Genomic DNA, 23,084 nt, shown 5'->3' on the forward strand with positions numbered 1-23,084 from the left:
AGGATATTTTAAACAAAAAGAATCCAGAATCGGATAAATAAAAATTTGAAGGATGCTGTAATAATAATAATAATAATCAAAACACAGAAGCCATGTTCTAAAGAGCTCTAAACAAGTTAAACACTTCACCTCATGGAACAAATACTTCACACCTGCTGGAAAGCCTATTCCTGAATGCACATGTCGGATGCAGTAAGGTTTATAGGGCCCCTGGCAAAGCAGCGCTCTAATGACTCTGAGTCTGTACTATGCCCCTCGTTAGAGCCTGTTATAGGTGGACATGTGCAAAACAACAGTAGGTTTTGTCTTCTTCAACAACAACATGTTTTTTTTATCATCAACAAAAGGTCTTTATCCCTAACAGTAGCTAACAATCAGCATGCTGAGAGGATATATGCCAAAAGTCGACCTAAATAATCACTATCATCTCCGTTTAAATGAGCTATGGATCCATACTTGTAAAAAAACCAGTACAGAATACATTTTATGATTTTAAATAGTGAATTTTCAACCACAAAAGGTTAAATAAAAGATAAAATATTGGGGTATTATAGAGGGGATATTGAATTTAAACATGATTTTACATTTATGGATTTGGCAGATGCTTTTATTCAAAGTGACTTGCATTGGATTTAAGTCTGAATTGTTGAACTGTTGTGTTCTGACGTAAGTGAAAAGAGCAAACAAGATGGATGAAGTTTGTTACTCCTGTCTAGTGTGCTTCATGGCTCCTTACTAACTCCTGACAGATACCAAAGCATAAATTCATGCATTACATACTAGCGCCATGTTCTACTGCCTAACAAACACGTCATGGTTAGAAAAGGCGGAAAAAACTATTGGCCAATTTAAATTCTTCAGTAAATTTATCTGGTTTTAAAGTATGTTTAAATACATTTATTGTAAAAGAAGACAATGATTAAGTTTTATAAAAAGATTAAAAAACACATCAGATTTTCCAGATGACTGGTCCAGTATTATACATCCTTTAATTGTATTAGTTATGGAAGAAAATTAAATCTTCTTCATAAGGTAATTGAAAGGTATCACTCTGAAGTTTTTGAGTTATCTGGTCTAAATGGCCCTGTTAGCTCTTGCTAGTGGATTCTGTAACTACACCATCTGCATTTAAATGCTAACTGATAGCTTTCTTCAGGTGTTAAAGGAGTAGTTCACTTCAAAATGAAAATTCTCAAATTTCATTTTGAAGTGAACTAATCCTTTAGAGATCTCAATGGTCTGGTCTCTGTTGATGAAGACAGAAACCATTTGCAGCCTTATGGGAGCTTAAATTTGTCTTTGCCACACTGAAGACTTCTTGCCTGCAAGAAACTTCAACCAGCTGTCCAAACGAGGTTCCAAACACTAGCAGTTTAAAAGAAAACAAAACCCTTGATATAAAACTCGTCCCACCGCTACATACATATAAGGTAAAGATATGCGTAGTTATAACCAAAGCCAGTCTTCGAGGACGCAACAAACCATATAATGGTATTTCGACAGTGCGTTTCATTGTGGTTAGTTTGAGGACTGCTGGAATGAGGACCGGTTTCTTTGAAGGAAATTAACTTCAAATGCTTCTTCCTCTCTATAATAAACCTGCACGTAGGGTAATAACTTCAGAGATATGACAGAAAAGCAAAGCAGCAGCATCACAGATGTTTCTGTTTCCCAACAGTCAAACAGAACGCTCTGAAATCCGACATTATTGATCTCCACCAATTACATTTTAATGTTCACTTTTTCTCTGTATTAATCTGGGTAATTGTAAAGTGTTGTTGAGATTTGGAAAGGTGATATATATACAGTTCAAAAGTTTTTCAGCAACCCTTACTCCAGTCTTCAGTGTCACATGATCCTTCAGAAATCATCCCAACATGCTGATTTTGTGCTCAAGAAACATTTTTTTTATCATTACCAATGATTTTTTAGCATGGTTTCAACTAAAGTGGCTTAATTGGTATTTTACTTCAAATGAATAATTAGAGACAGACAGAATTAACCAAGAATACTCTAGATATATTGAAAAGCATGAAGAGCTAGCATCTGCTAAGAGGCAAGTTGGGACAAGCTGGAGACACCAAAGACCAGGCGCAGCTAATTTGGGAAACCCTGACAACAATGGCAATGGCTGACAACTGCAGAGAAGCACATGGTTGGGGCAAGTGAAGGCTGCCACAGAGAAAATAAACGAATAGATACATGAAATCATGATGACAGCAGATATGAGTCACAATGAGCTCTATAATAACTTACCAGAAGCTGCTTTGTAGTACATCCAGACATCCTGAGGGGACAGGGCCCTCTCCCAAATCACAAACTCATCGAAGGCACCCGTGGCATAGTGGTTGTAACTCCCGATGTTTCCTGTGCCAATGACCAGATCGGCATAGGGATCACCATAGTTATGGGAAACATTTCCTGTGGGGTCTCCGGTGCTAAATGTTCCATTAATGTAGACCTTTAACCCCTCCATGTGGGTCCATGTGAAGAGCACGTGTGTCCAGTAGGGCCCTAGATCAAGCACAGAGACGATAGGAGAGAGAGAAAAAATTAAATTAAAAAACATTCAAATAAACAAACAAAGAAACCAATATATAAATAAATACAACAATTGACTTTGGAAATAGAGACAATAGTAATATTATTTCCAGATTTACTTGTGCTGTCTGGGTCCATAAAACACAAGTTTAAAATGAACAGAAACGGAGAGCTGGAGACAGCATGTGGAATGGATTTCATCAGCTTATAATGAAGCCAATAAGAAATGGTATACAGAAACTCTCAATGGCTCATTTTATCTGTCCAGGGATAGAATGGCAAACGGAGACTGACTCATCACATCATCCCACTCAAGACGTATTGTTCTCTCTCTTTTTTTGTGAGGGATTGGTTCATGCTTTGGTAATACATGTTTTAGTCTTACGGATATAATCCCGGGGTATCCTGTTCATGTTCTGACTCTATCTTAAAGGCCTTGGTGTATTTCTAACATTCTTATTTGCATATTTATGGGTTATATTTAGTAACATTGACTGGGCAAATATAAATGCTCCTGTAACATCTGTACACACTATAAAACACATCATAAGATAATGTAATTATAAGTATCTTGTGCTGCATATTACTGAACTAAAACAGTAATATTTAAAAAATATATATATATATTATTACACTTTATAATAAATGCTTTCTATTTGAATGTAATTTATTTCTGTGATGACAAATCTGAATTTTCAGCATCAGTGTCATTCTAATATGCTGATTTGGTCATGTGATAATAGAAAATGCAAAAGAACAATTTATTCAAAATGTTGGTTTCATTTTAAAGGTCTTTGCTGTCACTTTTTATCAAATTATTACGTTGTTGCTGCATAAAAGTATTTTTTAATTATTAATCTTTTTTTTTTTTATTCTTTTTTTTTCTTACTGACTCCAAACTTCTGGATGTGTGCATACAATCACTAAACTTATAAACCACCTCAGTCCAAACAAGACCAGATATTCTGAAGATCTGAGAAGCAGAAACATGGATACTGAAGATGGAAGTGACACAAATCCCCAAATGACTGAAACATCTTAGATGAAAGTGAGATAATTATCTTCTCGGGCAGCCACTTAAACTTTTCACTTAAACTTTCATTTTTTTCACAGTAAGATCAAAATTTAAATCTTAATTTAAGCACTCTGTCAAGTGCAAAAGAGAAAGTTTATTTTGAAGCCCTATGACATCTGGATGTAATCAATATAATTATGAACACAACTACATATTCAAAATATTTATGGTCAGACTGCAAGAGTAATTCAAAACCAGAATGTATTTCAAACTGTCCATGAGCGCAAAATATCAAGATCATGGGAAATCTTTTTTGGCTTTAGAGATAAGGCAAAATAATTTGGTTCCTCCAACATTTAAACTCTTTCCATATCCTAAACTAAAATTTCCCCCACACACTCAAATAATAACTACCTGGGAGTTCGATTTGTGCTTTCCATGTCATGGAATCTCCTCTCGTGTAAAACTCCACGTATCCGCCATGAGGGTTGGAGTAGACGGAGAAACCACTCGAGACGATTTTACCTCCGGATGCAATCGCAAAACGAGACTCAATCTCTTTGTTTTTCCAGAAGAAGGAGAACGTTATCCCTGTCCAGGAGTAACAGTTACAAAAAGCTTTAATGTTGAGCACAAGGTATTTTAACTTAAAGGAAAATAATACTTTACAAATACAGCGTATACAGGTTTTAACAGTAGGCTGTGACAAGAAGCTCATATAATTGCATTTATTTGTTCACAATTTTCATTTTCAAATGTATTATATTTTTTGTTGTTGTAATTTGAATGTAAATTTAAAATAAATAATAGAAAATGAACAACAAAGAGGGATGTATCAATAAATTTAAGCTTTTAATATGATTTTCATAACCCTCTGGCTCTCACCAACCACCAAGCTCTTTTTCCGATACATACTGATCTAACTTAACTAAACAAAAGCTTCTTTATTAGATCCAGGCTGCTTCATTACAAACAACATTACAGCAAGTCTTACTTTGGTCAAGCCCTGGAAAATAAATATAAATGCAACATATTCTCCTTTTTGTGAGCAAAAGAATGTGCACTGATGTGAGCAGATGAATAACAGATGATATCAGCTTTCACGCACAAAATGTTTGATGTAAGCTGATATATTTGCTCTTGAGAAATATAAACTTAATTTTGAACCATTAGCCTTTATTACGTCATGTATAAACCTGAGCAACACATTACTCAACTGTCATACATCTATGACCATATAAAGATGCACTTCTATAACCTCAGAAAAGAGTGCATGAAGATGATGAAAACTCACCGGCAGGTCCACACAGAGTAGGATCACTTATGCACGAGTCTTTATAGTTGCCAAAGTGAAGGAAAGTGGCTCCATTATCACCATTCAGATAGATGCCCTTATTCACCATTCCTTCTACAATGTCTACACAATGAAAGACCAACCAACAAGATTATAACACTTGCAATATAACTAAAACCATTACAGTTTATAATCACCTCATGCAAAATCTTTTGGGTGAATAATCATTGATAGCCGATCTGAAAGACAACAAAGCCTTTATAGGGAAATCTTAACCTTTTACCCATATAGTAAAAATATGAGCATTTTGCTCCATCCTCTAGAACAACAAAAGCAGATCTCCTGAATTATGTGGATTTAGGGAATCCAAAATCCCCCATCTGAGCAACTGAACTGCAGATGATTCATGACAGTCTGATTTTTGTCAATGGTAAGTTGTTCCTTTGCGAGGGCAGTGATTTTGGTCAATAAATCGTCCTTTGTTATACCTAAAAGGCCAGGATCTGTGGATCACAGTGCGTAATGCCAAAGCAACATCACACCTCATGAATGGATGAGTTGAGAGAAGAGATGATGATGGAAAAGAGTGCTCAGTGAAGACACAGTGAATGGCAGAAGACAGAGAGGAGACAGACTGAAGTGTGGAGCGAGTGATCAAGAGCAGAGAGATAAAGAGGTACAGACTACAGAGGAGTGAACATCCATCTATGCAGTGAGATCCAGGGAATCGGCATGCCTTCGTGAACTAGATTTTGAGATTTACAGTAAAAAGGGGGAATCTGAATTACAAAGTCACACAAGCAATCTGTGCTGATATTAATACTGCTTTCATATCCTATCAGAATGATCATAAATACAAGTTGCATAGAAGCGTCACTTGAAACCCCTTCTAAATCACAAGTTTGACTGGAAACTAAATTATAAAGTTATCAAGTTGGGATGACCAGTAACCTTTCAAAATGGAGCTTGCTAGCTGTTGCAGTTTCAGTCTCATTTATGTTTAAGTTTTAAAGTTTTGCATAGTAAAGACACATTAAATTGATCAAAAGTGACAGTAAAGAGATGTAACAAATGCCAGATGTTACAAATGCTGAACTTTCCATTATTTCCAAATAATCTTGAATATGAAATATTAAGCAGAACAATTATTTTTAACATTGATAATAATAATAATTTTTTCTTAAGCACAAAATCAGCATGGGTGAATCATATGGCTGGTGGAAATTCAGCTCATTTTAAAATATATTATAATAGAAAATAGTTTTTTTTTAATCATAATATTTTACTATATTTTTGATCAAATAAATGCAGCCCATTCAAAAAAATCTTACCGAAACCATGAAAACAGTTACAATGTTGCACAATCAAGCATTGCAGGTCTGTTATACTAAGTAGCAGCACTCTTGCAACGCTGCTCGACCAATCAGATTCAAATCGTTGTATAATTGTTTTTTGGCTGGGACATTTGTTTTAAATGAACTGACATAACAAATCACAGCGCAAACAGTAGATTTCCAAAATGGGGCAAGGTTTTCAAACGCAGTTTCACAAACACACTGGATCCAATAAAATCCCTCGTAAATCTTGAAAGGTTTGATTTCGGTGAAGAATGCCAGATTAAACAGCACTAAACAATTCATGCTTCAATTACTCTAATGTAAATGGTCACATGTCAGAGTTTTTTAGTTTATTTTCTCCTAATGATGTCCCGCTGATATAACAGGTCTACATTAATGTATAGGCCCTAATGCTGTTCTTTGAGACTCTAGCTGTGTACTAGTAAGTGAGTGAACGTGTGAGAGCCTCACCTACAGTGGCGGAAATGTTAGTGTAGGCAGAGTCATTGGTATACACAGAGGAAGAATTATGGGTAGTCAGGACAGTGTGGTTGTGGATTCTGACAGCTGTGATGGAGAGAATGTGGAAATAACAAAGAAAGTGAGACAGAACAAAGAAAAAACAGGTGATTCAGCAACATACACATGTACAAATGAGTATAGAGACATGAGACGGGAAAAAAGGGACATTGTGAGACACTCAGGCAGACATGGTGGACAAGATGACCAGTGTAACATTCAATGAGATTTTAACATATCTTTCAGGTCCGCACATGGGACAACACATTGTGCCGACACAAGTCTGAGAAGCCTAGCGAATTCCTCTCAGCCCTCCATTTGTTCAGAATTAGCCGGCACAGAACAAATACCATACTGTACTTATACTGGAGTGGAAATATACTCCAGCTATGGAATAATGTGTGGATGTTTGTCTTACATGCACAAATTCCTTATTTTCAACAGGTCTGTTCACCAAGATGTACTGTATATTGGTGAGTTTGGTCCTCTAAAAAGTGGACTAGTAAATCACTGAGGGAAACCTTTGACACCCTTAAATGTCATTGTCAGTTGTCTTCATCACAACCGAGGTAATCACGCAAGTCCTCAACTTTTCGACTCAAATAAGCAAATCAGTTGGTTTTAAGAGCTGAAGACAGCTGCAAAGCCACAGAGATTTCTGAAACTAAGACGTGACCGTAGAAGAATGTTAAACAGCTGTGGTGACAGAAAGACAGAAAGAAAGAAAGAAAGATAGATAGAAAGAAAGAAAGAAAGAAAGAAAGAAAGAAAGAAAGAAAGAAAGAAAGAAAGAAAAGCAGGTGTGACATGTTTACATACTTATGTTAGTCCCATTAACATGACCTGTTCTGTTCCCAATCTGGTCCGATAGACTGCGGATCCCTTCCACTGAATCCAGGGGCCAGTAGTGTGAAGCCGTGGCCAGCACCTGCAGGCCTGAGCACAACATACACACATCCAAGCATGAACATCAATGCAAATACTGTACACAAGTGAAAAAAAAACCCCTTAGAGTGAGAGTTTGTAGTCTCAATCCAGCATCATCATTTAAACGATTGTTTTCCGTTTGTTTTTATTAAGGTTGACAGAGTTATGGAAATTATCGTCAGACAACTCTACTGTTTATCACTGGTTCAGTCCAGTTTAGACTCATCCCTGCTGGTCAATTTTGATTTTTTTTTTTTAATTTAGGCTTCAATTTGGAAAATTCTGTGTGCATGGTAACAAACATCCAAGACTGCTTAACCTGGACTGTAAGGAAATGCCTCTTAGGACTTGCCTTTAGAGAATGAAATCTAGACATTTCTATCTGTATGCAAAGACAGCAATTTTAGTGGTTAATAATCTAAATATTTATTTAATAAAACAAATTTATCCAAATTCCAATAACTTGTAAGGTGATGAATGATAAGTTATATCTTAATTATTTATTTTAGAAAGTTAATAACTTTCTAAATAAGAGTAATAACTCTTAATTAATATATATATTTTAATACTTTTAAAAAGTGTATATATAAATATATATATATATATATATACACTAGTTTTAGTTTTGTTTACCTATCAATTTACCTCCATCAATACAACGTATTTTTACAAAACTAGATAAGGTTTTGAGCAGATTTCGATCAGAAAGTGCTGTTATGGATGGAGGAAGGAGTATGTTGGTCTCTATTTGTAGAAAGAAACTTTAACGTTAAAAAGATTTAAATGTCGATGCTTCGTTTCGCTGCGATTACGGTGACGTGTTCAGTGTTTTAGGACAAGCAAGGGGAACATTAAAAAAGAAGACATTTCAACCATTTGTATGTAAATCGCCATAAAAAAACTACTATTTTTTTTACTATAACCTAAAGGTTGCACTGAATTAAATGAACCTTTTAAATTCAACACAACTGAGAGAGAGAGAGAGAGAAAAACAACATTCATCCACACCTCTAAGATTAATTTCTTACTGTTTATTAGTGTAGCCCTAAAGTTAACCAAAATAACGAATTTGATCTTAATATAGGCCTATCAAATTTACGGTTTCCCTCCCTACAAGTTCTGAAGAAAAAAAATAATGAATTTGAATTTCTTTTACCTGGATGTTTTGACTGTGATACAGTGTCACTACGAACCTGAAAGAACTTAAAAAAACATATTAAAAATCACATCAAGCTATGTTAAAAACAAATGTCTCTTCTGTCCATAAAAATAATCTTACCTGAAATACGCTCAGGAGAGTCAGTAGGACTTTACAGTATATTAAGTCCATAGTTTAAAAAGAGTTTTCAGCAACAAAAGAAAGTTACAGTCTTCAAATCTATACTGCGCCGTTAATGGTAAAAGAACAAATCATTGCGCCTATGTCAGAGTAAAGATATTTTTAGGGTGTTTTGCTAAGTAAAAAAAGTTATGAGTGCGTCAGAATATGACGTTCAAAATGACCAGTAATAAAGATCACTTGTAATTGGTAACTAAATTCAGAGTTTGTAATCCATCGTTTAAGAGTCCTTTAGCAGCCTATCGCGCGCTGCGCTCTAGCTTTGATGAAGATGAAGAACAAGCGCTGGGCTCGCGCTCTCTTCAGTGGGTTGAGCCCATTGGGCGGTAAATGCTACTACATAACTGTTTCCTATGGGACACGAATTTGTTTTCCTGCAGGGGGCGCATGCAGGCTCCTACATTGATTCGCATTTAATATCAGGACATGTTTGTCTTAGTTCAGATATTCATATATTAGAGTTACAGTGTAAATCTGTTCAAGAAACCTGACGTCAGAAAGGAACTACGTTCCGTCAATATCTATAACCTTGGATAGTAATCACAAGCAACAGTGATTGGTCCATCTGAGCAGCGTTGAGAACAGTAACATCTAGCCCGTGACAACGTCTTCTTCATGATACTTCTTCAACGATCTGGATTAACAAACGGAACAACTGTGTAAAAGTGACAATCTATTGAAATACACAGCAAACAATTAAAAATAATAATTTTTTAGAGCAGTTAAAAATAGACACATTTTGAACAAGCTTTAGAACTTTTCTTAGCCCCTGGACGTGGGAAATATAGACTAATGACGTCATTTTTAAGATGATTAAAACGACTATAAAGTGGGGCTGAGAGAGAAAATGTTGTCCACTTATTTTTCAATTGCATTTATAGCTAAATGTTTTGGGTAAATTTGGAATGCTTTCTTTTTAAAAGCTTAGGGATGAGAGTTTACTTTTCTGAAAAAGATGCATTTTTTTATTTGAATATACCAAAATTACCACCAAATGTGGCCTTTATTGTTTATCTTTGTTTGATTATTGGGAAATACCATATACATAAACAAAAATGGGCTAGAGGAAAACCAAACTTTTTGTTATTTCAGATAGATAAGAAAATGTATATTGAGTTACTACTTGGGTTGAAAAACACTAAAGCAAAACGCAGTAGGTCTCTATGAGAAGCTTTTGTGCAATTTATATGATGATCTCATACCTGTTCTTTTTTGTTTATATTATTTTCAAGAAAAAAAAAGGTGGGGCTACAGAGCTAAAAACAAATACATGAAAATGTGGCAAGCTACTCTAGTAAAATATGCATGTAGGGACAAAAAAGTGTGTGCAGGTATATTGTTTTATCTTGGAGTGTGTATGAGAAAGGCGAACGGCCTTTGACCCTTGTACATTTTGTGAATTTGTACACACCTTTAAAGGATGTAAATCACTACAAAGGCAGGCAATTCTTGACTTGGGGCGCCATCTATTGGAAGCACATGATTATATTGTATCAATCATCACCATTACGCATTCACTCACCTGTAAAACTGTAGAACATTGAATATTGAGCTAATAAAATAAACGCATACTACAGTGTGTATAAAATATCAAATTTATTTTTGATATAAAACTGCACATGCACACTCACACAATATTTGATAACCATCAATATAGGCTTATAATTCTTTTTCATAAAGCTAGCACACATTTGCAGACTTTAAAACATTATGGTTTGAAGACACCATGAGGATAGCTTGCACTGTCAGATTATAAAGTTTAATGTACAAAAAAGGCAGTCTGAAAAGCAAGTATAAACATTTAAAAAGAATGTACAAATGGACAAAAGTACAAAAAGAGCAGCAGTCACTCAAACATGTAGAAGCGATGTTCTGTAACATATCTTGTGATTAAATGACTCGGCAAAAAAAATATACAGTTATTTATTCTGATGAATTAAAATGCCTGGAATTTGGCTTTAAATTGTACAAGATATACAGAATGTTTCTCAGACATTCCTGTTTATTTTTTTTTTTTGGCAGTCTCGGTCAATCCTTGCAAACCTACTTTAGCATGTTTGTTCAGGGCAAAATGTAGGGGTGAAATGACGACAAAAAAAAAAAAAAATAAGATGAACAATGATTGGGGAACAAGTAGTACAGACTGGAATCAAAGGGATCATGTATTGGAAACGGTTGGAAATATTTCCAGAAAGATTTTCCTTGGCCATACATTCACAATTGCTCATTTCCTTCATCCTTATCAAGTACAGAATAGGTGCATCATTTTATTCAAATGGTTTGAATGCTCAGTGAGTCAAAAAGCAAACTGATTTATGTAAAATTATGAATAAGTTGTGCTAAATAAGTGGAAATTAGGGACCTTGTTTGTGAAAACATACAGAACTTCATGTGTAAATCGTGTATAAATACATTCTTAAGTAAATTGTTGCATTCATTTGCACAATTTACATGCGAATGGATTTACGAACCATTTAAACAGACATTTGTTCTTTCCAAAGTGGTTTAAACAAGGTTAGAGTCCTCCCTCCCTACTTTTGACACACATTGCAAAAAACACAACACTTGGTCACACAGATTTGGAATACACTGCTTTTTCATGAGGAGGAAAACATCTACATGACTGTACATGACACAGACAGACGAATCTCACCCAACTGACTGGACACAACACAAACCATTGTGCATTGAATAAGGCAAATATGACGGGGCTCCACTAGGAGTTTCATGACCTTTTAGTGCTAAAACAATCCAGTCATAAGCGACAGAACATTTTTTCCCCCCTCATGGTTTTTGTAGAAATATAAGCAGTTTAGTCACTGCAAAACCCACTTTTCATTTTTGTGCTAACTCCTAAACATTTGTGCTAGGTTATCTTTCTCTTAGAAAAGGAGGTCTAGTTCTAAAATGTGCCAAAAATAGTTATATAATAATAATAATTATTGGATATTTGTTATATTAAATGTATGTTTAATTGTATTAAATTTAAGGGAAATGTAATTATTTTTTGTTTATTATTGTAGTTGTTGCTGCTGTTAAATAATAATGTAATCAATAATGACAATACAATAAATGACTATCCCTTTAAATCAATAAAATAAAATATTATCCTAATTTAATACACATTATATCTCATTATCCCTTGTACTGTATATTTAAGACAAGACATCAACTCACATTAGTGAGCATTTCTGTGCTTTTAAGAATTAAAAACGGGCAAACAAGACTTACAGTGTTTGGAGTAACAGTAACGGGATCAGGCTGAAGTAGTGGTCATGAAAGCCCGAGTTTCCACCGTTTCCCTTTCTCTTTTCCATGCCCAATTCATGTGATTACAGAAACAGAAGATGGGAGAAGTGTTATGTTATTTTTCCCACCTTCTCTTATAATTCCACTTTTTTCCTTAACCCAGCTGCCGTGAGGAGGGTTACTGTGTGTGAAACTATTTGACAGCACCAAGCCTTTTCAATAGATTCTTTCCTTTGGAGAGCAGTCCTTTTTTCTTAGAGTCAGCTCGGGGGCGCCGGAAGGAACTGCCGGGCCCCTGTGCTGCGGGGCTGGACCCCGGGATGTGTGGGCACACTGTGGGGGTGGCACTTCTTCTGGGAGGGCCCGCTTTTTCCACGGGAACCTAACGGAAGACCCGCAAGGGACAGTTCAGGGCTGGATGTTTAAAAAGAAAAGAAAGTGTTTCTTTGCCTTTTAAAGCATCTCAACGTCATTACTGTACAACAGACACTCCCATCTCCTCTCACAGTCCTTTCTGTCCCAGAAGGGCCACCATACAGTCAATTATGAATGTATAGTACATTTTGCATCATAAAATAATACATCCAGCCAATAGGGGGCGGCACTCTAAACAGTCATCTGTGGGAATCGTTTTAGTAAAACTGCAAAAATTAAAAAAATATGCTTCCCTTCAAGTTGTAGCTAAACTTTCATTAAAACATTAATAAACCTGTTCAGACTGCACGTGCAACACAATAATCATAAGAACGTGACTGTTTTTACACAGTGAAAGGACAGTAATCTCATTTTTAGTGACAATAAACTAATTATGAACTCCTTAACAGCAAAAACACTTTTACATGCCATACTTTGCCGTTAATTTTAGTTGTATAGTTGCACAACACATCATTAAAATGAGTATTTACGCTAACAGTGACAATCTATAATGGCAATGAAAAGAGAAGATAAGTATTTAATTTACCAGTCTTTTGAAGTAATCTATCACCTTTCAGCATGGTAACTTCACCAAGGGTGTTGGAGCCAAATCAAACCTGCTTTAAAAAAGCTTCATTTACAAAAGTGGCTGCAAGAACGCATAAACTTAAAATTAAAATCAATTCAATCAAATATATATATGAGAATAGAACTACAATCTAAGCTTCAGATGGATAAGGGTAAGGATACTTATGCTTGTTTGAGTTCATTCCTAAAGTTAATGGAAATAGTGCACCCCACATACACACACACCTGTATGACCTGGCTGACCTTGCCAATGTTTCAGTATTCATTTTGAAATAAAAATTGAAATAGTGTGAATTCGTGCTCAGTGCAGTATTATAGGGTGCACGTCCACAGGAGAGGAGAGGGTTTGTCCCAGGGCTTACACTAGGAATCTACTAAACTGCACACATTAGAAAAGAGAAGGGGTGGGGGAAGGGGGTCAGGGGTCCAATTCTGACCGTGCAACAACGGCCTTATAGCTTTTTAAGACTTACAGTAGGAGTCAATGAAAGACGAACATTATAATGGACAACACCCAGAGAAACAACTGAAGATACCAGCTGTGCCTGTCTAATGCACTGACAGCAGTGGACCAATCACAGCTCTCTGAGCAGCGCTACTTGTAGTACTGTGAAACTGATGCACAAATATATGAGATGAGAATTCCGGGTTATGAGAATTATAGGAGTGTTATGCGTCTTGTCTGTGCATGCATGAGTATGAATGCAAATTTGTGTGCATACAAATAATGTCAATGTAACCCATTATTTTAGTGTGAAATTATTAAATAAATATTATAAATATACATATTTTAATTATTATTTGTTTTTTTTTAAATATATATATACTATAGATTTTAAATATTGAAATTATTTAATATTTAAATATATATATTTAAATAATATAAAAATATTGAAATTACAAAAAGTAAAAATGATATATTAATAAACTATGAGTTATAAAATAAAATATTACAAATTAAAATTAAATAATTGTAAATATACGTAAAATCTGTGTTCGATTTTTCTTACATTTGAGCAATTAGAGCCAGTGAACAATTTATAGTAACTTTTTTTGTAAATGCTTGGTGTTAATGTGCTGTATGTGCATGTTTTATGCATACCAGGTGCAACAGTAATAAGGACCCGTGTCGTATGCATTAGACGAAGACAGCGTTATTCGTTGTATCCTCTGTTGCTCACTTACGTGACAGATACTGAGCCGTTACGGAGTGAAATGAACACTCTTCTTCTGTTTTGCCAAGCAAGTGAGGAAAAAAAAAAACAATGCCATGATGTAATGCATCTCAGTTGTCTTCACAATGAATATGAAAAAAACAAAATCACCAAACTTTCAGTACAGAAAAACCTTGATGGGTCCTGATGATTGAGCAGAACATCCATCAGCAATTATATTTTCTTTTTTCTCTTTTCTTTTCTTTTTTTACAGTCCATTGTACAATATCTACATCTACAGATAACATCATTCTTGATACCTCTCTCTACTTGCAACATTTGTTTTGTGTCTCTCTGTAAGTTGATAGTCTTATATATCAGCAATATACAAAAAACAATTCTTTTGGAAACATATACAAAAGGATTTAAGGTTGGTTTTTTTTTTAACTGGTCTCAATCCGTTAAAGCACCTAAAAAAGTTTCATGGTGGCGTTGAAGCATTCTGAAAGTAAAAGCATGCAGTTCTACAGTTCTACATGTTTCAGTTCTCTGTACATCAAAACTATCTCCTCTATTATAAATTGATTTCACGTTTAAACACAGTTACATTCATAAAGCATCAATTACAATGCTTCACTTGTGAATTAAGTAAAAAATAATAAAGAGTCTTTTAGTGCTTCTTTTCCCATAAACAATAACAATAAACCACTAATAATCTGGCACGTCTCTTCGCGTGAATTCTTTTTTCAAACAATGCTGTATGAATATGCAATTTCATTAACAGTTCACATTTCTCCTCAAATGCTTCCGCAGAGCATCTGACATAAAAATAAAGGTTCCTCAGTCTTGTATTTAACGGTAGGTCTCTGTGTTTAGTAAGCTGTCTTCATTTCTCTTTTCTTTTCTGTTTTCCTTCAATGATCCATCAAAAAAGCATCTGGCTGTCACACAACACAAACACAGACGGAGAAGAGGAAAAAAACAGCGGAGCAGGAAGAAGATTAAAATAAATGGATGACAGAGGGCTAGTGTGTAACAGGATGTACCCTTTTGTTCTTTGTCCGGGACGGGTGGTCCTGGGGGTGACGGCTCGGGGTGTTTGTGAGGTAAACCTCCACGTCATCAGGCACTTCTTCAAGAAAATTGGAGGGGACCAAACCCTTGTGTCCATTGAGCTCCCCCTGAATGGAAAACAGAGGATATCACGCACCTATGGCTAAATCCCAGTTTGGCAGCTCTCCTGTGTTCAAAGTCAATAGTAGGAATAACCTCAAACATGAAGGATCACCATTAGGTGTTTTAAAAAAAAAAAAATTAATGCTGGCCACTCAGGAAAATACATTTGCGGAATAGTATAGTGTTTGCACCAAAGACACAGGTGGTGTGAATAATCTACTCACATAATAAAAGCCATCCTCATCGATCTCTCCAAACACCGTGATCACATCACCTGCACAAAACGTCAGTTCAGCCTGAAGAGCAGAAAGAGAAAAACATGTTAGATTCATATTCATAACTGTCACAGAGCTCATTTAATATGCAAAAATGCAACAGTTACAACCACAATGTAGATCTATCTATCTATCTATCTATCTATCTATCTATCTATCTATCTATCTATCTATCTATCTATCTATCTATCTATCTATCTATCTATCTATCTATCTATCTATCTATCAATCATCTATCTATATTAAAAAAAGCTAAGAAATATCAGATATAAAAAAGAGACACTACGTTTCCAATTAGAATGAAAATTAAATCTAATATTTTATAGGAACATTCCTGAGTTAAGGTCCAAAACAACATCCACCAAACTAATGAAATACAAACACAGATCAACCAACACTGGGCAAGGCAGGTCCTCTCTGGGAGACTGTGAGCTGTGTTCAAAAAACCACAGTGATTGTGTAACCCTTTACCTTCAGTCCAACAACAGCAAAACACACACACACAGAGTGTCACAAATAACCATTCCATATTCCTTTCATAGGAACTCACTCACTTACAGCAGAGCAAATTTTACGACAGCCTGTCACAAAGCCTTCATAAACGCATTATAATGATTCATAATATCCAATAAATGCATGCATACACATTGGAATTAATTTAAATGCATATTTTGTTCACCAGAGCATCGCACTAATACTACCATCATGAAACACAAGGTTTCCTATTATGCTTATACCTAAGAGAATCATTCATCAAGCATATTATGAAGGCTTTAAAACACATTCAGTACACAATGCAAATGTATTGTTCATGCATTATGATGTTGGGGCCCCAAAAGTGAGATGTCCACAAACAGTAAAGGTGCTGATGCAGTGCAGTGAGCTCCCTCAGCAGGAAATAGAGTGTCATTTGTCACAGGCCCAGTGAGTGTAGACTCACTACTTCCTTCCACACTCACCTCCTCAGTCTGCAAGCTGCCGCCATAGCGGGCCTGTGCGCCAGCGGCAATGCAAAGGTGACAGTAAGTGACAATGGGGTGTAAAAGACTTGAAAATACTATTACTAATAATAATATAGAATTATTAGCAGATCTAATATTGTTTGTTCTCTGAGATTTTCTTTAAATTGAACTTTGAATTTTTTTAAATTGAAAATTGAGTTTTAACTGGACAAGTTACTACTAAGGACACATTTTACCTAATTATGTGTTTTTAAATGTACTGTTTTTAACACTGCTGTTTATTTTTTGTCCTTAGATTTTAATTTTTTTATGATTAATGGCTCGTTTCCACTGAGCGGTACGGTATGGTACAGTTCGGTACGGTACGCAATTATTTGCGTTTCCACTGTCAAAAGTTGTGAATGGTACCAAAAAGCCGAACCGTACCGTACCACTTTTTGGGTACCCTTCCGTTGGGGTACCTAGCACAGTGGTACGGTACTAAAGGGAGGAGCTAGACTCACTGCAAAACGCTGATTGACATAGATCGTCACTTGCGCGAGGGGAATGGCAACATAAGAAGCGCCATTTTTTAATATACAGTTGGAATATAATACTACGGTTATTCTTTCACGAAATGTAGTTTTAAGAGTTTTTGAGGCGAGAATGTAGTTGTTTAAAGCTCAAATCTGCGGTTTATTTATAATGATTTATGATAATTTGATCCATTCTAGGCGATCACCGGGCGCTCGGCGCTCATGTTCCCCACCTGGAGCAGCCTTTCCTCGGCTAGTCGTTCTGACGTTTGCCGCTGACTCTGTAGCAGCTAGTGGTAATTCGTCTTGTGTATATCTAACGGGTGATCTTTGGTCTCGTGAATCGATAATTCGTTCCCTGGCCAATCGTTTTGGCTGAGGGCTAAGTGAAGTTTCATATATTTAGGCTATAACTTTTCCGTTGTAAAGTTAACGTTAGACTAGCGCTGAATTTGTATATTTGACTGAATTGTTTGCTTTATTTCTTATTGTATAGCTTCTTGTAACGTTACCTTTTACTTATACTTTTATAATGGCTATTATTGATAGAACTGAAATTTTAAAAAAATAGATAGGGTTGAGTTTTGTCATTTTTTATTACAAGATTATCACTGTAATGTTGTTTATTGCAACATTTGTACAAATGCACATATTGCCTGGAATATGTTTAATATTTTTTTAAATTTAAACGAAAAGATGCAGGGTTGTGTTTTATATTTCGTTTTGTTATAAATAGGCTAACGTTAAACATGTATATAATCAGGTCTATACATTGCCTGAACCACATTTGTGTGCCTATAATGTTTAAAATTTATTTAAATGAAAACGAAAAGAGGCAGAGTGGTGTTTTATAACATATTTCGTTTTATTGTTGCCTAAAATGTACATGCAGAACGCGCTGTTCCATTTGGAGAATTACCGGACTCGCGTCCTCAGGAGTCCTTCTGCTGAGAACTTTACATACTTGGTATTGAGAAATGCCTAATGTCGGCGCTTGTCTTCTTGTGACAAACATGACGAGAAGCAAGGACAAGATCTGCTGTATGCCATCCATTGGTGTTTACTCTGTCGCTTTCTTCTTCGCGCGAAAATCACGTTGATCGCTTCTTTCCGGCAAACACCACGCCTATCAAGTAGGGTACTGTTGGCGGTGGAAACGCTAGCTGGATCATGGTTTACTGACCCGACCCGACCCGAACCGTACTGTACCGTACCGTACTGCTCAGTGGAAACGAGCCATAAGATCTTACATACTTTCTACTGTCCAAAGCCAAAACAGCTACATTGGCTCAACCAATAGCATGAGTTTGAGTGGGACTATTTGTTATTTGGTAAACCAGTGTTATTATTGTTAACTAAAACTATTAAAATGTTTAAATTTAAACTAAACTAGACTTCAAACTAAAATTATAAATGTTGCATTGACCAAAATAATCATGTTTTACTTAAATATATTTAAGTATACTTAAGTATAATTTTAGTACTATTTAAAAAAAATGAATAAAAAAGACAGAAGCGCATAATAAAATGAATGTAAACTTTTGTAAACCTCGTTCCCTGAAGGAGGGAACGGAGACATTGCGTCGATACTGACGTATTGGGTACTGACTTGCATCGCAAGCCACTCCCCCGGACATACGGGTATATACGCTTGCTGGCAACTCACTCGTTTAGGTTTGTGCTGAGGAGTCGAGATGGGATCCAGCAGGTTGTACAGTTGAGAATGTGAATGCCCACTTCCCTTTGTGAAGATGCGGGGAAACAGGGACAGCCCAAAGGGGAGGACCTAATACTGGTATACCTAACCCTCGAAAGCAAACCATAGGAAGAGTCTGTGTTGAGGCAAAATTCGAAACATGGAAGTATGCGTCCTTTGGGTCGATCGGTGCAAACCAATCTTAGGGGCAAACGCACATGAGGATGCGTTTCTGCGTTAGCATCTAGAAGGGGTGCTTGTGAAGGGCCTGGTTCAAGACACATAGATCCAAGAGCGGATGTAACCCACTGGTTTTCTTGGGTATGATGAAGTGCGGGCTGTAAAACCCTGAATTCTTCTTGGCTGGAGGGACCGGCTCTATTGCGTCCTTCGGCAGCAGGACCGCAATCTCCACACGTAGGACAGGGGCATCTTTGTTTGCCACTGAGGTAAACAGGATGCCGCTAAACTTGGGGGGACACAGGGCGAACTGAATTGCATAATCAAGTCTGATCGTCTGAATGAGCGAACAAGACGGGCTTGGAAGAGCTAGCCAGGCCCCCACACACTGTGCAAGTGACACTAGCGGAACTACAGACGTATACGAGGAGATGCGCGAAGAGGCGTGGCGTCCTCATGTGACCCAGAGATTGAGGAGACTGCTCTTTTAGTGAAAATATGGGAACAGAAATAAACTCTTTCAGTAAAGGATTGCAGCCTGGATGTTGCCTGCTGCTGATGTAGGTGCCCTCGGCAATGAGCAGGCGGAGGGGCAGCCCTCGGCGGTCTGGTAGCATAAGCATCCCGCCGGGGCAAGATGTGTTAAATCTTTCTTCTGTACTGCTGGGCAAAGTCTTCAACAGTGTTGCCGAAGAGGCTGGCCTGGGAGATGGGGGCATTGAAAAAGCAAGCTTTGTCTGTGTCCATCTCAGCCAGGTTCAGCCAGAGATGGCATTCCTGGACAACCAAGGTGGATATAGTCTGGCCAAGGGCCAGGTCAGTCGCCGTGCACAGATCTTGCAACAACCATGGCTCAGAATTACCATCGTGCAGCTCTTTTAGTGCTTTGGTCTGATGGACTTACAGGAGGAGCATAGCATGCACGGTGGAAGCAGCCTATCAAGGGGCACTGCAAGCATTGGCGGCAAGAGCTGCCAAGAACTTACAGGCCTTGGATGGGCGATTCTGCCAGGTTGGCGGCACTTTGCAGGCATAAATGCATCGCAATTGCTTGCTCCTCCTGAGGAATCTCTGCGTAACTTTTGACCTCCCCACCATCGAGGTTAGTGAGAGCGGATGAAGCAGTGAAGTGGCTTAGGGCAGTAAGAAGTGCCTTCCAAGACTTCGTGACCTCCTCATGCACCTCCAGGAAGAAAGGTACCTGGGCAGGACGATGGTGTGCAGCACGCCCCGTGCTGAGAAACCAGTCGTCCAACCTCAAACGTTCAGGGCAGGGTGGAGGGTTCAACTCAAACCCGATGCTGGCACCCAGGGGTGAATTAGCTGCACTTATCAGTGCAATCGTGGGGAGCAAACCCAACTGAATGCGCCTTTTCACCAACTGTAGATGTGTCTCCTCTCAAAGTGAAGGTAAATGGCAAAGTGCTTTGAAACAACCACTCTGCTCCGAAGCAATAAGATGAATGAGTGAGTTTCCGGCAAGCTTATATACCCGTTAGTCAGGGGGAGTGCCTTGGAATCTCACTAGCCAATGTTCACTGGCCCATTTTCTTATTACACAAAGACTCCCAAGTGAGACCCCAATATGTCAACGTAACATCGAGCGTGACTGACTGAAAGGGAACAAAGTCATACAGGATTAAAACGAAGTGATAGTAAGTAATGACAGGATTTTCTTTTTTTTAGGTGAACAATCTTTAAACAGAACTAAATCTTTAGAGCTGCCATGTGCCATCTGAATGAATAGTAACATAAAAAAATACAAACCACATTGTTGACGCAAAAGCAAAGACAATAAGCTGAAAATGAATTTGGTGGCTTTTACAGAGACAGGCATCCAGGCAATCCAGCGTAAAATCAAAAGCTTACGGGATGAGACCATAAGTGCAAGAAAGCACAGACAAAAAGGACTCCATTACCTCAACATCGACGTTAGGAGAGCTTTCTCTGGGATCATAGTCATATAGGGCCACCATCCTCCGCGTCGACACCGCATGCTGCCTTCCACTCCTTTTGTTCCTTTCTGAGAAAAAAAAAAATGAAAGAGTAGATGGATAAAACAAATAAATAAGTTCTGGAGAGAAAGAAAACAAAAAACACAGTACTATTTGATATTTATTTTGATCATTGAAATTAATTACAAATAAATATATAAAAAAGGAACGCATGATTTATGAATGACAGCAAGCCTGGTTGTAATGATGACAGCAAGAATGTGATGCCCTCTTATGGATAAATTCAGAGTTGAATTTCAACTTTCAAGGTGAAGTGTATTTTTTATGTTAAAGCTAGGGTAGGCAATTTCGGAGAGGCTAGCAATAGCAAGCTAGCTTTGAATGCATAAGATCCCACCCTCCCATCAGACACCTCTCCAAAGCCACGTCAAAACACATGAACGCGCACAGCCAGAGCAGAGTCTGCAAAGCATCATGTGAGACTGCATTAAATTAGCTTACTCAAAGCACATAACATTTCAATAATAGTGAAATATAAATAACTTAGAGCAGACTTGTACCACCTTACTGCGGCAGATTCATTTCGGTATTGATAGTGTTGACAGAAACCGCTCAGAGTAGAACGTCACGGGTTGCCGCCATCTCTTAATAAAGGTAGTTATGGAGTGAACGCAGCATAAGCTTGTTGTTTTGGTTCAAAATAAACTGTAAAAGTTGGCTGCTGTTTTTTTTGCTGTGTTCAGTGACTGTCTGTTATCTGGTTATCTGCATAACCTTTCGGAATGCGCAGATGACGTGTGATGTCTGCGCGAGCAGAGTGCGCAGAAGTATGCAAATACATGTGTTGACAGGTAGGTAGGACATCGTATCATTGCATTCGGACAAACATTTTTTTGGTCATGATACTTCAATAGAAGACATATTTATAATACCTAGGCCACTTCTATTATTGATTGCTATCAGGATGTTAAGAGATGTTCAACCAGAATTACAAAAACTTTTTATGGAAAACATTGTCTACCCTAGCTTTAAAAAAAAAAAAATCTAAAGATTTCAAGAGTTTGCCTACTTTTTAGGACAATGAAAGGATTCAAAAAATTCTACAAAATGACACATGCAGCACTTGTTCTTGAATGGCTCAAAATAAATACACAAGTCATGACATGAAAAAATAGAAGGCACATTTAGTAGTAAATTCAAAGTTGCATATTACCAACTTTAATATGTGTTTACAAAGTGTCATTTATTTTATGTAAAAAATATTTTTACTGTTCAAGTCATTGGACTGAACCATTGGCATGAGTTTTGATGATTGGACTGTTTTATATGACAATACAATTATTTGACAAATTCTACAAAATGACACATAGAGCATTTTTTTCTTGAATAAATACTAGTCATGATATGAAAAAATAGAAGGCACATTTAGTAGTAAGTAGAAACGTTTCTGTGGGGTCAAAATGGTATATATATTACATATTTCACATTTAAAATGGAAATAAAGTTTCTGTACTAGGTCCCCAATCAAAATAAATGAGTGACATTGATCGTGTGAACTCCTTTGTATAAACGGTCAGATGTTTATGTTTCCATTAAAGCACAAGATGCTCTAAAATACAAAATCCAGACCTTTTCAATAGTTGCAAACTTTTGGACCCCAATGTTCAATCTGCATTATTTCCTGTATGTCAGGTGTCAGTGGGAACAGAATAATAAAGTCATGCTGACATTTAAGTGTCATTCAAGTGATGAAGGGAAAATTGGAGGTGAACTGAGAAAAGGCACTTAAGTAAAAAAGAAAAGATGGCTTGAATGAGAAAACGGATGAAGAAAAGATGGGGGCACAAACCTCTCTTGGATTTCCGGGACCTGCGATTAATTGAACGGCCATCTTTGAACCTATTACAGTTCACTTGAGAAAAAAAAGAGGAAAGCAAGAAAGAAATGG

The 23,084-nt window shown here is 36.9% G+C and overlaps 2 protein-coding genes across 4 annotated transcripts in view; both read right to left on the bottom strand.

Annotated features, from left to right (window-relative positions):
- adgrd1 (adhesion G protein-coupled receptor D1) overlaps positions 1-9,245 on the bottom strand; it is a 48,432-nt gene extending 39,187 nt beyond the window's left edge. The window contains exons 1-7 of one of the 3 annotated variants that reach the window (XM_077222656.1): positions 8,913-9,107; positions 8,790-8,835; positions 7,526-7,642; positions 6,659-6,754; positions 4,851-4,973; positions 3,971-4,147; positions 2,257-2,514 (exon numbers count right to left, since the gene is read on the bottom strand). In XM_077222656.1, the coding sequence (XP_077078771.1) occupies positions 2,257-2,514; positions 3,971-4,147; positions 4,851-4,973; positions 6,659-6,754; positions 7,526-7,642; positions 8,790-8,835; positions 8,913-8,963 (868 nt within the window). In that variant the 5' untranslated portion in view covers positions 8,964-9,107. Of the gene's footprint in view, positions 1-2,256; positions 2,515-3,970; positions 4,148-4,850; positions 4,974-6,658; positions 6,755-7,525; positions 7,643-8,789; positions 8,836-8,912 lie in introns of all 3 variants that reach the window. The other 2 variants (XM_077222657.1, XM_077222658.1) reach the window with 2 other exon arrangements.
- A 5,308-nt stretch (positions 9,246-14,553) lies between these two features.
- rimbp2b (RIMS binding protein 2b) overlaps positions 14,554-23,084 on the bottom strand; it is a 175,290-nt gene continuing 166,759 nt past the window's right edge. Inside the window, exons 28-33 of the mRNA XM_077224507.1 lie at positions 22,986-23,048; positions 21,101-21,204; positions 16,788-16,820; positions 15,778-15,849; positions 15,424-15,558; positions 14,554-15,318 (exon numbers count right to left, since the gene is read on the bottom strand). Of these exons, the coding sequence (XP_077080622.1) occupies positions 15,292-15,318; positions 15,424-15,558; positions 15,778-15,849; positions 16,788-16,820; positions 21,101-21,204; positions 22,986-23,048 (434 nt within the window). The 3' untranslated portion in view covers positions 14,554-15,291. The remainder of the gene's footprint in view (positions 15,319-15,423; positions 15,559-15,777; positions 15,850-16,787; positions 16,821-21,100; positions 21,205-22,985; positions 23,049-23,084) is intronic.

The sequence above is a fragment of the Siphateles boraxobius genome, unplaced genomic scaffold, assembly GCF_051911475.1.
Source record: "Siphateles boraxobius isolate OS27281-9 unplaced genomic scaffold, OSU_SipBor_1 9, whole genome shotgun sequence".
In the NCBI taxonomy this organism is placed as follows: domain Eukaryota; kingdom Metazoa; phylum Chordata; class Actinopteri; order Cypriniformes; family Leuciscidae; genus Siphateles; species Siphateles boraxobius.